This window comes from Oryctolagus cuniculus, chromosome 3, assembly GCF_051225735.1.
Source record: "Oryctolagus cuniculus isolate XC-2025 breed Fujian yellow rabbit chromosome 3, ASM5122573v1, whole genome shotgun sequence".
In the NCBI taxonomy this organism is placed as follows: domain Eukaryota; kingdom Metazoa; phylum Chordata; class Mammalia; order Lagomorpha; family Leporidae; genus Oryctolagus; species Oryctolagus cuniculus.
The window spans coordinates 140,496,489-140,516,768 of NC_142869.1; the positions used below are offsets into that span (position 1 = coordinate 140,496,489).

At 42.0% G+C, this 20,280-nt stretch overlaps 1 protein-coding gene across 2 annotated transcripts in view; it reads left to right on the top strand.

Annotated features, from left to right (window-relative positions):
- The window catches only part of RELN (reelin), a 539,369-nt gene that overhangs the window by 297,808 nt on the left and 221,281 nt on the right, over window positions 1–20,280 (top strand). For both annotated transcript variants that reach the window (XM_051849694.3, XM_070071183.2), the window contains exons 9-10: window positions 14,496–14,592; window positions 17,297–17,537. In XM_051849694.3, coding sequence (XP_051705654.3) covers window positions 14,496–14,592; window positions 17,297–17,537 — 338 coding nt within the window. The remainder of the gene's footprint in view (window positions 1–14,495; window positions 14,593–17,296; window positions 17,538–20,280) is intronic.

A 20,280-nucleotide genomic window follows, 5' to 3' on the forward strand; every position in this document is an offset into this window, starting at 1 on the left:
AAATCCTCGATTTTCATATTTAAGTAACTGCTTAATTGACAGTCTGAGCAGACTGAAGATCAGGGGCAGGTTCATTTCTTTAAATTGACCGTTTCTATTAAAAAATGATTTATCTCAACACTGGTGTCATATTTTACTAAAATTGAATTCGTTTGTTCTTGACAGATCCAAGAGTGATTCTCTGATTTCCTCTCCTGCAGAGTGGAACTGTTCTTAATTAAAGTAATATCTGTGGGCTCCTCTGGTCACAACTCCCAGCCCTGTCGTTTGGGACTAAGAAGCCTCAGGACACTTCCCGCCTGGGCTGCCACAAAGCATTATCTGACACAGTGACCATTTTTTTTCCCTGACCTGGCTTTTTACCCATGAATCACGCTGCTGCCCCTTTGGCTAAGGCCCCTGAACTTGAGCCAGACATGAGATGCCGTCTCTCTGTGCAGACACAGTGCAGGCACATTGTGTTGGTACCTCATGACTTCCAAAAGCCACCCTGTATGGTGGGATGTGCAGGCACTGTCTCATGTCGGGAACAGGCTAAGAGCATGCCTGCCATGAGCTGGGGGAGGTTGTTGGCTCAGCCAAGAGCAGCACTTCCTATGTAGCCATCCCTCATGCATTTATTTTATGCAGGAGCTGGGAGTTGGTAAAATAGCCCACTTGGGTCCAAATTCTCATATGTCCAGGCAAATGTTTTTTCCCTTGCACTCCAAGGTGCTCTATGGATCACTGATGTACAGTAAAATACAAAATAGGAAAAACAATTTGTAAGGTGGATATTCGGTGCAGCAGCTGTGCTTAGAACACCCACCTCCCAGAGTGGAGGGCATGGGTTTGAATGGAGCTCTGCTTCCCACTCCAGCTTCCTGCCAATGTGCACCCTGAGAGGCAGCTGGTGATAGCTCAAGTTCTTGGGTCCCTGCCACCCATGTGGGAGAACTAGATTGATTTCCTAGCTCCTAGTCTTGTCCTGGCTCAACCCTGGCTGTTGCAGGCATTTGGGGAGTAAACCAGCAGATGGAAAATTTATCTCTCCCTCTTTCTCTCTCTCCCTCCATCTCTCTGCTTTGAAAATGAATAAAATAGATTTTTTTTAATACAAACAAAAAAACCAATTTGCTCTGAACAGTAACCAGGCAAAAAGCTAGCTCAGTAATAGAGGACAGACTTAATTAGATTTTAATAAAATTTACAAATTAATGAAAAAATTTGTATAAATATATCATTATAAAACAATATGCAAAAGTATATGCATAAAGTGTTGGTTTTGTAGCAGGAGAGAAAAATAAAACCGACATAAAAACTGAAAAACCTATTAAATTATCTATCCTGGGTGTTACAACATTATATGCTTAAAACTGGGAGTCATTTCTAAGAACTGCTCATACGTTAGTGTTTCTAGATTCGCCTGATTGTCATGATTTTGCTCTATTTACAGTAGGCGATTTTGATGCCATTGGCGAAAGGCCTTAAAGCTGTTAGGCTTTTTCTGGCAAATTCAATAAAGAAGGAAACAAACAAAAAAATCTGACTGTAATCATTGTTCTCTATTGTTGCTGAAAGAGTACATACGCACAGTTGCTGCCAAAGAAATATTTGAACAGAAATTTGTAGACATATCACAGCATCGATCAGTTGAACCATAATCGCCTTGTTTGGGGTAGAATTATTTTGGAGAAGAGCCAAGTAGCCAATGAGCTCTCCCTGTGATCCTTGCTGCTTTGGAAGATAGAGTGTCGTCTCCCTGGTGAATATAGTGCTGGTCTCAAAATCGCTCTTAGCTTAAAAGCAAAGAGAGATAATTGTCAGAATTGCTGCTTGCACCAAGTCTTGGTGCTGCCCACCACAGTTTTCACACTTTGACGCAGAAGAAGGCACATCTCTAGCTTGCTTGCCCTTGCCTGGAGTAACGTGTAACGTCCCTTTGGGAGTGACAGTGTCTTGCTTTTTAAAACCTTCCCCCGGAAGTTTCCCATTCATCTCCCTCTGTCTTTCTGCTCACTACAACTGCGAGTTAATGGCCCTGCCTTCCATTTGTCTGTCCTGAAGTGATGAACGGATGTGTTGATCCCGCCAGCATTTGCTGCCTTCGGAACAGGGGCTTCTGAGCCTCCCTTCCGTATTCTTACGGCGCCTCTATATCAAACACTGTTGCATACAGGCGGCTCCTAGGACCCTGCTTGCGGCTCCGCTCAGTCTTGAGTGATGGCAGCGGTGGCACCTGTGCCGCGAGAATCCTCCACAGGCCTCTGTCCAGACCCTCCTTGAGCCTTCAGTATTTATGGGACCTGCTTGGCTGTTGAGGCGTGATTTCTGGCATTGCCTTTTGCTGTCTATAAATTCTGTGAGATCCGTTCCCTCCTCCTCCCGTGGTTCTGTGCGACAACTGAAAAGGCAGCTTGTTTGCCAGGCAGAGCCCTGGGGAAGACACTGCTCCCAGCAACCTCCACCACCAATTCTCAAGAGGACAATAGCTGCTTCGATTGTGTTCTGCTCTGATTTACTTTGAAAAGTCCTGGGATTGGTGGAGAAGGGCATAACCCAATAAAATAAACTACCCAGGCCCTGAGAGACTCAATACCAATTGATTTATCCTTCTACTATCAAAGTAAAAAGAAATAGATACTGGAGATCCAGGCCCACAGTCCCTCATCTGTAATTCCCGTGTTTTAAAAATCTTGTTTTTTGATCTGTGTGGTGGCCAATCTGGACACGATCCAAATGTGTGTGGCAGCAAGAGCTGACTTGAAATGATTAGGCATCTTGTAATCTGTATTTCGACAACTCATGTGAATCTTCATGCGTTTCATTGCAGAAATATCAATGTGTTTGATTACAGAGTATTGCCCTAGACTTTGCTGGGCATGTTGCATAATATACGATACACACCCCGTATTACCTTCCTGAAACTGGTAAATGAATTCAAAACAAACTTTGAATTCTAGAATTCATCTACTCTCAAGAGATTGTAGACCTGGATAGCTGTTACCACGAGGAAGGGAACAGCTCTTTCGTTTTTGTTAGAAGTTACTCCTATTTCTATTTTTCATTGGCTTTGATTTGACTCCAAATCAAGTTAGTTTCTGCATTGCTTATTTATATGTCAATGACCTATGAGAGATGGGAAATAAGGAAGACATTCATTTGTGAATTGGGGAAACTTTGTGCTTCCATATATGTATGTCATGGAAAATGGGCTATTGCACAATGAGCAGATTTTGAATATACTTATGGGCTTCATTTGTCTAGCTCATCATTGCTGCTTGTTCATGAGCAGTCTTGAGATGGTGGAATCTTAACAGCTCTGTAGGACACTCCCAGCTAGCATGGTGCGGAAGCATTCCAGTGAGCAATTCCCAGAGGTTTGAGGTCCTCTCCAGCTGTTGTTGAGTCCCTGGGGTTCATGAAAATCAGCCTAGGGTTTCATTCAGGTTCATCTCCAACACGGTCCAAAAATCAATTGGTGTTTGTCTTATGTAAGCAAACAGTTACTTGTGGTTGTTTAATATGACTCATTTCCATATGAGAACATTTTAATTGGGCCGTATTTGCCTGAAGTGATGGAGAAAAAAAAAGAACTTCAAAGATCATAAATTACTTTTTTTACTCTTCAACAAATTTTTAAATTTTCTATTTTTCACTGATGAAGAAAATTGGATGTATTTATATAATATGATGTTCTGAAGTACCCTTGTATATACATTATGGAATGACTAAATCTGGGCCCGCGCCATGGCATAGTGGGTTAATCCTCCGCCTATGGCACTGGCATCCCGTATGGGCACCGGTTCTAGTCCCAGCTGCCCCTCTTCCAAGCCAGCTCTCTCCTGTGGCCTGGGATAGCAGTAGAGGATGGCCCAGGTCCTTTGGCTCCTGCACCCACCTGGGAGACTGGGAGGAAGCTTCTGGCTCCCGGCTTTGGATAGGCGTGGCTCTGGCTGTTGTGGCCATTTGGGGAGTGGCCCAGTGGAAGGAAGACCTTTCTCTCTATCTCTCTCTCTCACTCTCTGTAACTCTCTCCCTCAAATAAATAAATGAAATCTTTAAAAAAAAAAATGGAATGACTAAATCTAGCTAACTAATATGTATATCTTCATTCTTTCTTCGCCATTGTCCCGTCATTTAAATACATTTATGGCTTGATTGTGCCAATTTAAACAAAGTGGAAAACAGACTTTGTAGTTAGGAGTCCTGTGCCCTGGGAACTGTGATTTAAGGCGTTCATGCAATGCAGGAATGGACATGCAGAGAACGCTCTCTTAATCGGGATCCGAAGCCGGCGCCGCGGCTCACTAGGCTAATCCTCTGCCTTGCGGCGCCAGCACACCAGGTTCTAGTCCCGGTTGGGGCGCTGGATTCTGTCCCGGTTGTCCCTCTTCCAGGCCAGCTCTTTGCTGTGGCCAGGGAGTGCAGTGGAGGATGGCCCGAGTACTTGGGCCCTGCACCCCATGGGAGACGAGAAGTACCTGGCACCTGCCATCGGATCAGCGCGGTGCGCCGGCCACAGTGCACCAGCCGCGGCGGCCATTGGAGGGTGAACCAACGGCAAAAAAAGGAAGACCTTTCTCTCTGTTTCTCTCTCTCACTGTCCACTCTGCCTGTCAAAAAAAAAAAAAAAAAAAAAAAAAAAAAAAAAAAAAAAAAAAAAAGAGGGATCCGAGTTTTGTGGGTCCACATTTGAAGCGTCTACACATTGGAAGAGGGCCAGGGTCTTGCTAAGGAAAAAGAAAGTTCCATGTTCAAAATTAGGTAACACTAAGAATATTTATTGAGGTTTACTTTATTAACTTGAAAGAGTTAAAGAGAGAAGGGGGGGAGGAGAAGAGAGAGAGAGAAAGAGGTCTTCCATCTACTGGTTCATTCCCTAAATGATTTCAATAGCTAGGGATGCTCCAGATCAAAGCCAGGAGCCAGAAACTCCATCTGGGTCTTCCACATGGGTTTCAGGGACCCAAGCACTCAGGCCATCTTGTACTGCTTTCCAAGGTGCGTTACTAGGGAGCTTGATCAGAAGTAGAGCAGCTGGGGCATGAACCAGCGCTGTGTTGGTGTCACAGGCAGCAGCTTAACCCACTGCACCACAGTACTGGCCCCAAGAGAATATCTATTTAGAGTCAGAAAATAAATCATAATACAATCACAGACTTCTAGAAGTTTCTAATACCACAAATGTCACAAAATCAAGAAATAAAACCTCTCTGTGAGCTCTCTCAAATGCCCTGTAATACTTTTGATTTGTGTTTTTTGGTTGCATACTCTGAAATCACTTCTTCCTATGACAGCAAGTGTTTCACATTTCCTGTAGAGAAAATAGAATTCTCTCTACGTTTGTGGATGGGAGTTGGTTGTTTATGTGAGTTATTTTACCTTTGCAACTCCTTCTTGATAATGTCATTTAGATTGTTGGGGTTATTGTGAAATTGGAAAAATCTTTATCTTGCTTACATCTGGGGGCACTGTAGCTTTTTCTGTGCAGTGACTAACCTTCACTATGAATTGACATCACTCATCAGGCAGTGCGTCATCAGTGTCTGAGTCACGATGCTGGGTGCGTCAGCACAGGGGCGGCAAGAGTTCCTGGGAGCACTTGCTGTGCTGAGAATGAGGACACTGTGAAATAGACGTGGGCCATGTAAGCATATCACTCAAAATAGATGTACCTCCTACTCAACTACTCGCTGTCTGAATCCCCAAAGCAGCAGGGCCATGCCAGTACCACGTGACATGAGGAGGCACATGCTGAAGGGGCACCAGAATGGAGACAAGACCTTAACTAGTTGCACGTGTTATAAAATACACTCATGTGGGCACACTTCTAGAGCTCCCCCCAGGGCCTTGGGAGGGACACACACCAGTGAGGTCCTGAAGCTACATCTGCAACAGTTTCTTGGTCAATGTGTTTCTGTCTACACTGAGCATGTTAGAAGTGAACATTGCATTTGTATAGGTTGTCTTGATACATATATGTTGACATTGATATGAAACTTATTGTCACTTCCTCACTATTTTTTTAACAACCCCTTGCAAGTTGCCTCAACTTTTCCTTTGAAACTCTAGTGTATCTTATCACCTTTTATTTGAGATGCTTAGACTTTTGCCTATCTCAGTAGTCATATGAGGAACCATGGAGATTTCGATACACTGCTGCAACAAGTGTTCTGATTTCCAATAGATATTAATCATTGAGGCAAGTCAATAGTTTTATTCAATATAGATCTTAAGCCATTTAGCCAATTTTTTTACATTCAGAATATTATACATCATATATACATGTCTTTGTGACTTTTTAAAAATAATATTTATTTGAAAGGCAAAGAGAGAGAAAGATAGATACTATCCTCTGGTTCACTCCCCAAAAGAGCTGCTTCACACTCAAGAGGAGCGCGGTGAATCCTTGTTGCGTGACATTAGTGTTTCCCGGGCATAGTGAGCTCAGCTCTGGCCAGAGAGGCTTTTGGAGATGCAGCCCTCCCATCATGGCCATCCTCATCATCACTGGCTGTTCTGCAGCCCCTCTTGATCAGGCCAGGGAGGTGGGGGGATTCGGAGCCTCTGTCCAGCGGCTTGCAGGCTGGTGCTCCTCTCGGGAGGTCATAGGGGGCTGCCACTGAGGACTCTCTGATAGCAACAGCCTAAGGTACTGGTGCTGCACTTCTGCTCCTAAGCTTATTACCCTTCGCTGGTAACAAAACAAGCTGCAAGCCCAGATTACCTACCGTTGGTTACAGAAAGATATGGCAACTGCTTTGATATTTCTTGTGAAGGCTGCCTTAACCAAAACAGCTAACATAATAATCATACTTTCAGACAAAATGTGTTCCAGTTAACTCATGGCTCGTTCTTGTCACTCAGTTCTAGGACTTAAGATCACTGTGGTCCTAATCTTCAGGACAATTCCCTGAGTGGTTGCTATTATTGTTCACAGTTTACCCATGTGAACACTTCAGTACAGGAACAGTAAGTGACTTGCCTAGGGTTACACAGCTAAGTGTCAAGCCCAGATTAGAACCCTAGCAGCCCATTTTCTCTGTCAACTCCACTAACCCCTATACATACCTCTGATAGGCAGGGTGACAGAGAGAGATGGAAGGGGAGAGGGAGAGAGAGAAAAAGAAAGAGAGAGAGAGAGAGAGAGAGAGAGAGAGAGAGAGAGAGATCTTCCATTCACTGATTCACTTCCAGATGGCCACAATAGCCAGGTATGGGTCAGGCTGAAGCCAAGAGCCAGGAGCTCCATTTAGGTCTCCCACATAGGTGGCAAGGGCCCAAGTATTTGGGCCATCTTTCACGGTTTTCCAGAAGCATTAGCAGGAAGCTGGATTGGAACTGGAGGTAAGTTTAGACTTGACCTAGAGCTCCCATATGGGATGCAGGTGGCTTGACCCACTGCCACCACAACACCAGCCCCTCTGAAAGGTATTTTATGGCCAAGGGATTTTCACTCTAAAAAGTGAAGGAGGGGCCGGTACTGTGGCGCAATAGGTTAATCCTCTGCCTTAGGTGCTGACTTCCCACATGGGTGCTGGTTCTAGTCCCAGCTGGTCCTCTTCTAATCCAGTTCTCTGCTGTGCCCTGGGAAAGCAGTAGAAGATGGTCCGAGTGCTTGGGCCCCTGCACCCACATGGGAGACCCAGAAGAAGTTCCTGGCTCCTGGCTTCAGATTGGCCCAGCTCTGGCCATTGCGGCCAGTTGGGGAGTGAACCAGCGCATGGAAAACCTTTCTCTCTGTCTTTCCCTCTTACTTTCTGTAAATCTACCTCTCAAATAAATAAAAATAAAATCTTTTAAAAAAAAAGAAGGAAAAATTATATAGAATATAGTAGCATTAACAAGCATTGAATTCATTATCATGTAGGCTCCCCTCTTATAGGAAGAATTAAACAAGATCTATTGAAGGCTATGTGATATGTTATCAAAGATTTTCTCATTAATCCATCACATTGCAATTTAGAGAAACATTTGTTAAGTTGTGGTTTTATAAGATATTTTCCAAGATAAAAAAAGCATCAGTTTTTAGACTTCTGTTGTTTATGTGCCTTTGGGAGGCATTATTTGAAACGAAAGCCACAGCAGAATATCCATGGTGTAGAAAACTAATACTCCTAATTTTCATTTACTAAGTTGGAGACTTCCATTTGCAATGGCAAGTAGCAGTTGAATCTGTAAGTGTGAATCTCGTGGCAAATATAAACCTGGGTGTTATCAACGTTAATTAAAGCCTTGGAAGCAGGTTAGATCTCCACAGGGGGCAATGTGAATAAGACGCCAGAAAGGCATGAAGCAGTTTGAGTCCAGAGAGTAGAGCAGTGGCTGCTAAAGGCTGGGAGGGTTGATGGGGTGGACAGGAAAAGGGGAGATGTGAGTCAAAGAGGGTACATAGCTTCCATTAGACAGTAGGCATGAGTTCTGCTGAGCTGTTGCACAGCATGTAACTACAGATAATACTGCCCTGTTTTATATTTCAAAATTGCTAAAAAGAGTAGAGTTTAAATGTTCTCACTATGAAGAAATGGTAAGGCATGTCAGGTGATGGATATTCTAAGTCATCTGATTGAATCACCCCACAATTGATGCAGGTATATCATATACTCCATAAATATATACACCTGTTATTTGCAAATTAAAAATAAAATCAGGGGCCAGTGTTGTAGTGCAGTTGGTTAAGCCCAAGTTTAGAACTCCACATCTTGTATCAGAGCACCAGTTTGAGTCCCGGCTGCTCTACTTCTGATTCAGCTCCCTGCGAGTGTGCCTGTGAAAGCAACAAATGATGGTCCAAGTGCTTGGGCCTCTGCCACCCATATGGAAGACCAGGATGGAGTTCCCGGCTCCTGGCTTTGGTCTGGTCCAGTTCAGGTTGATGTAGCCCATTTGGGTAGTGAACCAGCAGATAGGAGATTTTGTTCTCAATCTCTCTCTCTCTCTCTCTCTCTCTCACACACACTCTCTCTCTCTCTCTGCTTTCACGTACAATATATCTTAAGAATAAAATAAAATAAAAATATTAACATTAAACAAAAACAGTTTGAGGTTAAGAGGAAAAAGACAATAGAGAAGAACAAACAAAAGAGGCCAGAAAAATAGGAGACAAATCGAGAAGGTAGTGGGGGCCAAGAGAAGCCCCACCCAGGAAGCCTTGGATTGACTAACAAATCCTGCCCAGAGGTCAAGTAGCCTGAATTTGCAATGCCATTGGCAGCATGGACTCCCCACCAACTGGAGGACTAATGAGAGCAGTTTCAGTGGAGTGCTCGAGGACTGAAGCCTGGATGGAGTGGAGAAGGGGGAACAGGAAATGAGGAGCCAGAGCCAGTCACTGCACAACCTTACAAGAAGTTTTTGCTGTACAAAGGAGCAAAAATAGGATGGGAAGAAACAGAAGGTAGGGGTGTGGCATCAAGAGGGTTTGTTATTATGGTTGTTCAAAGATAGAAGGTGCTTAGTAGGTTTACACCGTGTTCAGTCATATGATAGTGAGAATTATCCAGGAAGTCTTTGGGGAGAAATTGATGTTTGGGAGAGAGAAGAAAGATTGTAAGGCCCGAGAGGAAGTGGGACCTAGACCATTTGAAGAGGTTCTGATGAACAGAAATACATCATCCTCTGTAACAGTTGGGAGCAGAATTAGGTCATATGGACAGATACAGAGTGTGGTTCACATAGATTTGCAACATTAAAATGAAGGCATTACCGTCTGCATTGCATGGTTAACCTAGTAGGAATGAACTTAGACGTATGATTTTATATTAAAATGCTGAGAAATTATAAAAGAAATAACCCAGTTTTCTTTTATTAAACTTGATAACACTGAGCGAATTATTCAAATAGGTGCCAATTCAGTGGTATGAACTCAGGACATCAGGAAGAATGAAATGTTGTTGTGATAAGATAGCTTCAGGGCATTATATAGATATCTGCGCAGGAGTAGAAGTGGCCTGTATTTATATCACAGTGCATATGTGTGCCAAACCATAGGACAAACTGTAAGACAATAACAGGCCAGAAATACTGTGGATGGAATCATCTATCATTGAACTCTACAGGGTTGACAAAGGAACCAACGATAGCTAAATGATGGCTGCTGTAAATGACTGTAGGTCTACTTTTATTATTTACCCATTTATTTCTCAGTTTAAAATCAAGAATTGACAACCAAACCTAATCAGAAACAACCCAATGAAAGCTTACGTCTTTTACACAAAATACTCTGCCCTCCCCCAAACCGTAAGCTGGTAGCAGTACTGCATGGGAACCAGAAATCCTAGACTGTGTGGAGTCCTCAGAAGATTCTAGAAGTTCACTAGGTTTTTTTAAAAAGTTTATTTATTAATACCAAACTTTGAGAACCTCTTGTCACTTTATACCCCTGTTGAGGGTAAAAATGAAAGTATTTGGATTTTTCTTGCTTGCCTGTAGGAGCCAAGGAAAGTGCTTGAAGTTGTAGATCAGATTAAGTCCATCAGTGCCTCCCAGGGCAAACTTTGATGACCATGGTTCTCTGTTGTCTTCCCTCTTTGAATGGGTCTGGCAGACTTGTTGCTGTAGAGTAAAGGATTGCATTGGAAGTGATCTGAAGAAGAGAAAAACACATCTGCAAATAAGAGGATACTTTGCATGTGACAATATGTCGAGACAATTTGTCTTTCCTTTCTGGTTTTAAATTTCTCTTTGGCCTCTAAATATCTTTTATTCAAGAAAGGAAATCAAGAAGTAGCCATTGCAAGTGATGCCTGCCTGCAGCTGTCTCCTCACTGCAGAGGAGGTGCCTCCGTTGGGGAATGTGACAGCTCCTTTCCCCAGTGTCTGGGCACAGCAGGTTGGGACGGGTGTTAGGCACCTGCACTCCCAAAGAGGAGTGAACAGTGAGTGACCCTTTCCTGTTCTCTCCCCCAAGCAAAGTCACACAACTATTTTCTATCTGGGCAAGGGGCACCCTGGTTCTGCCTGCTGATGTCTCTGGGGCAGTGGGATGGCAATTTGGAAAGGTTGTACGGCTACAGTCTGCGTGGCTGTGGGGAGTTATCTGTGGGATGGACTGGTGCCAAAGGAAGGTAGTGTGCTGGCAGTGATTCTTCTGGGGTGTGCGCCTTCCCGCCGAGTACACAGTGCCTCTCCTGCTCTCTAGCGGGCCACTCATACCCCAGACTCCTGTCTTCCAGCGTCCCTCCCTCTCTTGGAGTCCCTTTGTCTTCCTAGCCTTTGTTTTTATGTAGGAACTCTTTAAGATGACCTCAGGCCAGTTCATTTGCTCAGGGTGCACTCAGGATCCCTAGGTGCTATGCGTCTCTACCCACTGCAAGAAGAGGTGCAGCTTTGTTCTGAGGGCAATGAGGAACTGTGGAAGGGCAACCAAGCAGGGGGGTGTTGTGAGCACCGGCCAACAGTGTTGTACTGAGGAGGCTAGAGACAGGACACCAGCTGGTCTCTGGTGCAGAGTCACAAGAGCTAACAAGGAGATGGCCTCCAAAAAATACAATGTTCTGGGGGCAGGCACTGTGCTATAGTAGGCTAAGCCTCCACCTATGGCACCAGCATCCCATTTGAGCATCGGTTTTATTCCTGGCTGCTCCTCCTCTGATCCAGCTCTCTGCTATGGCCTGGGAAAGCAGTAGAAGATGACCCAAGTGCTTGGGCTCCTGCACCCACTTGGGAAACCCGAAAGAAGCTCCTGGCTCCTGGTTTCGGATCAGCACTGCTCCAACCATTGTGGCCATTTGGAGAGTGAACCAGTAGATAGAACACCTTCCTCTCTGCCTCTACCCACTATCTGTAACTCTCTCAGATAACTAAGTAAAATCTTTTAAAAGAAAAACAAAAACCCAATGTTTTAAATATTAAAAATGTAAAGGCTAAAAGGCTGGGGGAAATGAGTCATCTGCTAGATGCCCTCCCCCTTTTAAATAAGTGTGTAATAAATTGAATCTTAAAACACTGAGATGTAGCATAAGAAAGTCAATAGGGGTCACCATTGTGGTGCAGAGAGATAAGCTGCCACCTGCAACACTGATGTGTTCCCAGCTGCTTTGCTTCTTTCTGATCCAGCTCCTTGCTAATGCCCCAGGAAAGGCAGTGGATGGTGGCCCAAGTTTTTGTACCCCTGCAACCCGCATGGGAGATCCAGATAGAATTCCTGGCGCCTGGCTTTAGCCTGGCCCGGCCCTGGCTGTTATGGCCATCTGGGCAGTGAACTAAGGGTTGCAAGGTCTCTACCTCTGTCTCTTCCCCTCTGTCACTCAGCTATTCACATAAATAAGCACAAATCTTAAAAAAAGAAGAAGAAGAAAAGAAAAGAAGTCATATTTGGGGCAAGTGTTATGGTGCAGCAGGTTAAGCCAGTGCTTGGAATGCCTGCATCTCATAGCAGAGTACCTGGGTTTGAGTCCCAGCTACTCCATTTCAAATGCAGCTTCCTGCTAATTCGCCCTAGTAGCTGGGTTCCTGCCACCCACATGGGAGACCCTGATGGGGTTCTTGGCTCCTGGCTTCAGCCTGGTCCAGTGTCATATGTAGCAGCCATTTGAGGAACACACCAGCAGGTGAAAGATCTCTCTCTCTCTCCTTCTCTTTCTCTGTTTCTCCCTCCCTTTCTCTGCCACTCTGCCTTTCAAGTAAATAAATAAATCTTTTTTAAAAATATTACATTTGGCCAGCGCCTTGGCTCAATAGGCTAATCCTCTGCCTGCGGCACCGGCACCCCAGGTTCTAATCCCGGTCAGGGCACCGGATTCTGTCCGGGTCGCTCCTCTTCCAGGCCAGCTCTCTGCTGTGGCCAGGGAGTGCAGTGGAGGATGGCCCAAGTGCTTGGGCCCTGCACCAGCATGGGAGACCAGGAGAAGCACCTGGCTCCTGGCTTCGGATCAGCGCGGTGCGCTGGCCGCGGCGGCCACTGGAGGGTGAACCAACAACAAAGGAAGACCTTTCTCTCTGTCTCTCTTACTGTCCACTCTGCCGGTCCAAAAATAAAAAATTTTTAAAATTTTTAAAAAGTTACATTTATCACCAATGGCTGTATTTGGACACATTTTTATTTTGATATGTATCAACTTCCCTTTCTTCTGTTTGAAAATAATTTGCAAGAAATTGCATTCTGTAAGGAACATTTTTGGTTGTCATTGTTCTGTTGTTTCTCTTTCTAGAGATCTGCATTATAGATTTGCTTGTAAGTGCTTGGGGTGTATAAGACATAGCAGAAGCACATAAATAGCATTTATATTCTTCAGGCTCATTCGAACTTTTCCTTGAAATAACAAAGTCTCTGCCAGACCTCGTTCTTGTTTGTGTTGAAGTTTGTCCCACAAATCCTGCCCGATTCCATTTTCAGCTGCACAATTTGATATTTATTTTAAGCAGCTGCTTATGAAAGGTAGAATTTAGCAATGATTAAAATGGCATAAGGTGGGTTTCCATTTAAGAGCAAGGTGGCTGGGCAGTTTTCCTTTGAGTGACCCACCCCACTTTTTTTTTTTTTTTTTTTTTTGCTTGCTTTTTCACCTATATTTCAGTTGTGAGAATAAATCTAGGAAAACTGCTGTTTGGCCTCTTAGCACACCGCCAGCTTGGGCGAGTGGTGACCCGAATGGTTTGTCCTAAACACCACTGAAATAAAATAAATGAGTCTGATTAAAGCTTGAGCACCACAAACGTGAAACCATCAACAGATGCCATTTGCTGAAACCAAGGCTCCTCTGGCAGATGGGTCAAAGTTAAACATAAATGGCTCTATTGCTTTTTCCTTGGGTTCATTGGCCTTAATGGAGTATAAAGAATTCTGCTATGTCAGTTACGATAAATCTGGCCAGGGTTTCATGGCTGTTTGGGGTGTTCTGAGATCCTTAAATCTACAAATCATACTGTGCTTTACTTTTATGAATGCATTACATCTGTAGAAGCAAAGGCTTCCCCATTTTTAAGCTGTCTGTGGAGTTTATATTTCCAATACTGAAAACAATAATGAGAAATAATCCCCAAATATTCACCATGAACTGTGTCGTCTCTATGTTAAATCTCTAATAACGGACTCGTAGAGTAACATCGATCACATTTACAACAACTGTCAGTCACCCAGGACCTGAATTGTCTTTAGCGTGCTTTAATTCCTCACTTACTGTCTCATCATTTAGTTAAGGCATATATAGAAAGAGAATGATGTTTTTATTCCTCAGCTTCATGATTTTTGTATCATTTAACAAAATCACTGTTAATTGATATTACCCTGCAAGAACCATTATGGCATTATCAGTCATTCTATGATGTTTTGATATTTCTTGATGTAGAACTCAGTGTTTATTTTACAATGTAATAGTTCATAAGTCACTAAAGGAATCTCCAACTTATGTTTTTTTGTTTTTTTTTTTTTCTGATTTCTGAGATTACTTATTAAGTAGTATTTGTAGAAATTACAGCCTAGTTGGAAGAACAGGGCAAGTATGGATCAGCAAGGACAATATATAATTGTACTGTTTGTTAACATTGAGATTTATTGTGCTTGCTATTCACAGGGTCAGGTTCATGTCGCTTTAGTTATTCAGACCCCAGCATCATCGTCTCATATGCCAAGAATAACACTGCGGACTGGATGCAGCTTGAGAAAATCAGGTTTGTGGTCATTTACAGCATTTTCATAAACTCTAGCAAAGTTGGATTGCTGCTCCCTACCTGCCTTCACTCTACCGTTTCCTTTTTCTTCCTGGTGAAAAGTACTCTGGTTGTTAATTATGTTGAATTACTTGAATTATGATCTATCCTATTAGGATGTGTTATGATCTATCAGACCTGATAGACACCACCCATCTCTCTGGCTGGGGCTCTGGCCCGGGTGTACATCTGATGACCACTTTCCAGTTTGTGAAGTTTTGAGTTAAGAGCCACTGGTTTCCCCCCCCCCCCATCTAATCTCCAGTTCTGTCATTTCTCTTCTAATTCCCCTAAGACTAATTTTCAAATTCTATTTTCAAAATTGTATGTGACTTGTATAATCATATATTACATTTTTCCTTTTATTAAAAAAAATCCCTCAGTATGAAAATGAAGTAGGATGCTTGAGGAAAAACTCATTTACATTGAGGATGTTTGGTTTAATTAGCAAAACTCAAATAATATTTTTCATTTCTGCATTGTTTAAAATTTAAAATAAAATTCAAAATGGATGCTTCATTTTAGGTTTAAAATAGTTAAGGAAAAATACCTTGAGCTTTCGTAAAGTAATTATTATGATTGGGTTAGTTCTTAAATTAGCATAACTTAAGTAGAATATTTTTCATCAGTTTTATGACAGCTTCCTTTTCTCAACAAGCTATTTTCCTTACTATATTTCCATATTAAAAGAACTGTGATTTATTTAGAGGAATAGAATAAATATTAGGTTCTTAGTCCTTAATAATAAACCACTCTATCCAAAGTTTCTAGTAGTATTTCTTGAAAGTTTTAAAATAAAAACTTCACAAGTCCAGGCTCTATTATAACCAAAAAGTGAAAAGAGCGATTCTAACTCACAGATTTTAATAAATTGTCTCCCTCTGCTGTGGGATTAAATATAATTTATCAACTTCAAGCTGAGCTCTGACATGCTGTGTCAATTTTATAGCAGAACATTTTGCTATTCTTTCTAATTACTAATAGTTATGCAAAGACATGCCTATGAAATACTTATTTATATAAATGGCTTTAAGAAAAGCAGTATAAATACTCCTTCTAGCATGTTATGTATCATAGTTTAAGAAAATTGTCGTACATATTTCTTGCTGGAAAACATCTGAGTGCTTTTGATGTGACAAACAATGAAACTCCAGATTTAATTAAAACATATAAAGCTTGTGTTCAGCTGAGTCTATTTTTGCGCTAGATGGGGCTTTCAGTTTTAGGCCTTGTACCAAAGCATCTTGCTCATTTGTGCAAATTTCCCTTACCACTGGTGCTCAGCGTGCAAGAATTTCCAGTCACCTCCCAAAACCAAAATAGATTGATTCTCTTTGTCAGTGCCGATTCCTTTTGAAGCCAAAATCATAGTCATCATGAAATATTTTGAAAGAATAGGGGATTGATTACTCCCAAAGGTAAGGTACACCATCTATAACCTACACTGACAATTCCACAGATATATATGTGCCTTATTGGTGACTGCAAAATAATGACTTTTCTCTAGTCCTTTCAAACCTGATTTATAGCGAGCCCAGGGTACCACTGGTTTGCATTTTAGGACCACTTTTAATCTTGGCTAAAGCAGTCATTTTTACTACAGCAGATTTCTACTTTGGTAAAATAAAATGTTTAATAAAAATATTTAATTGTATAGCAGAAGGACCTAGAATCTAACAGATGTAATATAAAAATCATGTTAAATGGTATCATGTTTTGAAAGATTGATATCCATGACATGATAAAGAATTACAAATGAAAGAATTAAATTCTATTGAAAAATCTCACATTTCATATAGACTAGACATTTGAAAGTACATGTGATTGCTAGAAATAATTATTACATAAAGACTAATTATTAAACATATTGTATACATTAACTACTAATAGGTACATAATTTCAGAGTAAGAATTCATATAAAACATCATAATTGTATAGTTTTTATCACTCTTTTTAAAGATTTATTTATTTATTGGAAAGACAGGATTACAGCAAGGCAGAGAGAGAGAAAAAGAGTCAGAAACTTCTATCTGCTAGTTCATGCCTCAAATGGCCACAACAGATAAAACTGGGCTGATCCAGAGCCAAGATCCAGGAGCTTCTTCTGGGTCCCCCATGTGGGTCTGGGACACAAGGACTTGGACCATCTTCTACTGCTTTCCCATGTGTATTAGCAGGGAGCTGGACTGGAAGTGCAGCAGCCAGGACTCGAACTGGCATCCGTATGAGATGCCAGCACTGCAGGTGGCAGCTTTACCCACTATGCCACAGCGCCAGCCCCTCCCTTTTTTCTTATAATCAGTTTACACAAACTGCTTTAAATTGAAGGTCTGCCATGCGCAGCATGAAATGCTGGATACACTTTGGTTTTTTGTTTAATCCGTGGAAGTATGTGCCATTTTCTCTCGGGTGACTTCATTACTGGCTTACGTGAATATACTTAATGCTTGTCTGTGTTAAATGTAAACTTCTTAGAGGCATTTAATATTTAAACTGTCATCACTCAATCGGAAAATCTTAATACTCAGAAGATATTAAAAGATTTAAAGGCTCTATGATTGTAGTGACTGCCATTTTTGAGAAAATGGAAGTACAGTCTTAAGAAAGTTCATCTGTAGGAAACAAGCGGTATAGTTGAACTCCCCTTCTCACTGTGTGTTCCAGAGCCCCTTCCAATGTCAGCACCATCATCCATATCCTCTACCTTCCTGAAGAAGCCAAAGGGGAAAACGTGCAGTTTCAGTGGAAGCAGGAGAATCTGCACGTGGGTGAAGTGTATGAAGCCTGTTGGGCCTTGGACAACATCCTGGTCATCAACTCAGCACACAGAAAAGTCATTTTAGAAGACAATCTCGACCCAGTGGACACGGGCAACTGGCTCTTCTTCCCAGGAGCTACAGTTAAGGTTTGAACTCAGTTTCCTTTCTTCCTTCTCCCTTCTGACCCCTGGAGCTCAGTAAGCCAAATTGTACAGTGATAGCTATTTTACCCAAATCACTACTAATGGGCTAGGTAATACGCTTACTGATCTTGCCCTACCTTTTAAGGATGGAAAATCATCGGTACAGAAACAGTCCTCTGTTCATTCATGTTACAAATATTTTTAACGACCTGCTATGTCAGTTACTGGGCTGAACCCAAGGACTCTAATTGCAAAGATATGGAAGAGTTCCCTTTGTGAGGGTATCAGGGTAGTGGAGGCAGTTACACATATTAACAGGCAGATACAAAGCAGCCTAATTTTTAGGATTTGCTGAGGAAGTGCAACATACAGAATGGGTCCAGACTTGGGGTGGGGGGAGGGCTGTGGGGAAGCAATCCAGAATAATAATAATAATAATAATAATAATAAGGAATCCAAGCAAAGACTAAAGGATAATATAAAGCTGGCTGAGTAGGGTAGGTAGGGTAAATAGTGTTTCAAGAACTGAAAATCATATGCATAAAGACTAAGTTATGGGCAAATGTTTGTCCCCTCCTAAAATTCACCTGTTGAAATGCTAACCCCAATATGATAGCATTGGGAAGTAGAGTCCTTGAGAGGAAATTAAGTCAGGAGACTTCATCAGTGGGATTAGGACCCTTATCAAACACACCCCAGAGAGCTCTCCAGCCCCTTCTCCACTACCTTCTGAGAACACATCAGGAAGATAGCTATCTGTGAACCGGGAAGTGAACAGTTAGACATGGACTCTCCCAGAACCTTGGTCTTAGACTTCCCAGACACCAGAGCAAAGAGAAATACTCATAAATATTGGTAGGTGAAGCCACTCAGTCTATGGTATTCTGAGATAGTACTTCAAACTAAGGCTAGAAGATGAGCACATAAAGCTCATAAAGTACCAGACAAGGTTCCAAGTAGCCGTCCAAAACAGTTCCAGTTGAGTTGACGGCAAGCGAAAATACCTTGAAGACCTTGAAAGCTGCTGGGGAGTTTCAGTTTTATCCCAGAAGTGATAATGAGTCACCGAAGTACTTTAAATAAGATCCAAGCACTTTGGATGTTTTGAAATATCCCTTTGAAGATGGAGAATGGAGTGGAAGGGAGAAAGAATGCATGCTGAGAGACCAAATAGGAGGCTGAAGACAGTACACTAAAGGAAAATCTCATTGTCAGGAGTGGAGGAGAGGGGTTAGGGAAATGTTAGATGTTTCTGAGATTTTTAATAGAGATATGGAGAAGGTTGGAGACGGAGAAGATGAAGGAGTGACAGATATACAAGGATAATGTTTTGGCAGCTGTCTGGGCAGGGATGCCATTCGTTGAAACAGGAAGCATAAGAGAGGAGCAGGATTGCGGGAAATTGATGGATTCACTTTGGATGGTATTGATCTTGATGGTCTTGGAACCAGATATCAGGTAGGAGGTTAGATGTATGGGTTAGAATCTCAGAAGGTCCACATTTGACAATTATCAGCTTTGTGAATGGGAATCAAATTAATAGGCTTGCCTGCTCAAGGAGAATTTATAATATAATATAAAGTTGCACTTAGGCCTTGTGAAGAACACTGTTAGACCTTCTAAAATGTCAAATATTTGAAAGTGCAATATAAATATAGCTTAGAGAACTTTTTAACTAATACATGAAAAATGCACATATTTATGAGTACAATGTGTTATTATGCTATATATATATATATACACACACACACATTGTGTAATGTTCACATCAGGATAAAAATATCTATTTACTCAAACATTTATCATTTCTTTATGGTGAAACATTCGAAGTCCTTTCTTCTAGCAATTTAAAGAATACAATACATTATTATTATCCACAAGCACCCTGCGTGCAATAGAATACCAGAATTTCCTTCTCCAGAACTACAACTCAGGGTCCATTAATCAGCCTTTCCCCAACCCTTCTCCCCACCCCCTCTCCCAGCCTCCCAAGCCTCTGGTAACCACCGTTATATTATCAACCTGTATAAGATCAACTTTTTCAGGTTTGAATCACGAGTGAAATCATAGAGTACTTGCTTTCTACGCCCGGCTTATTTCACTTAGCATAAGAACCTCTGGTTCCATCCATGTTGTCTCAAATGACAGGCTTTTGTCCCTCTTAACAGCAAAGAAGTATCCCGTTGTGTGTATCTGCCACATTTTCTTTATCCACTCATCAGTGGATGGACACGTAGGGCTGTTTCTGTTTCTTGACCTTTGTGAATATGGCTGCAGATGTCTCTTCAACAGGTGCATCTCATGTCCCTCACATATATAACCAGCAGGCAGTTACTGGATCATATGTATGCTAATTCTTTTTAATTTTGGGGGGAACCTCCCTACTATTTTCCATAATGACTTTTCTAATTTACATTCCCATCCACAATATAAAAGAGTTTCCTTTTCTCTACATTCTCCCCAGCACCTGTTATCATTTCTTTTTGATAATAGCCAGTTTAGTTGGAGTGAGGTGGTGATCTAATTCTGGCTTTGATTTTCATTACCCTGATGATTAGTGATGCTGAGTATCTTTTTCAAGTTCCTGTTTGCCATGTGTGTATGACTCCCCTTGAAAAATGTCTGTTTAGATCTATTGTCCATTTATTAACTGGATTCTTTGTCTATTTGCTATTGAGTTGTTTGAATTCCTTGGATATTCTAGTTACTAACCCTTGTCAGATATATAGCTTGCAACTATTCTTCC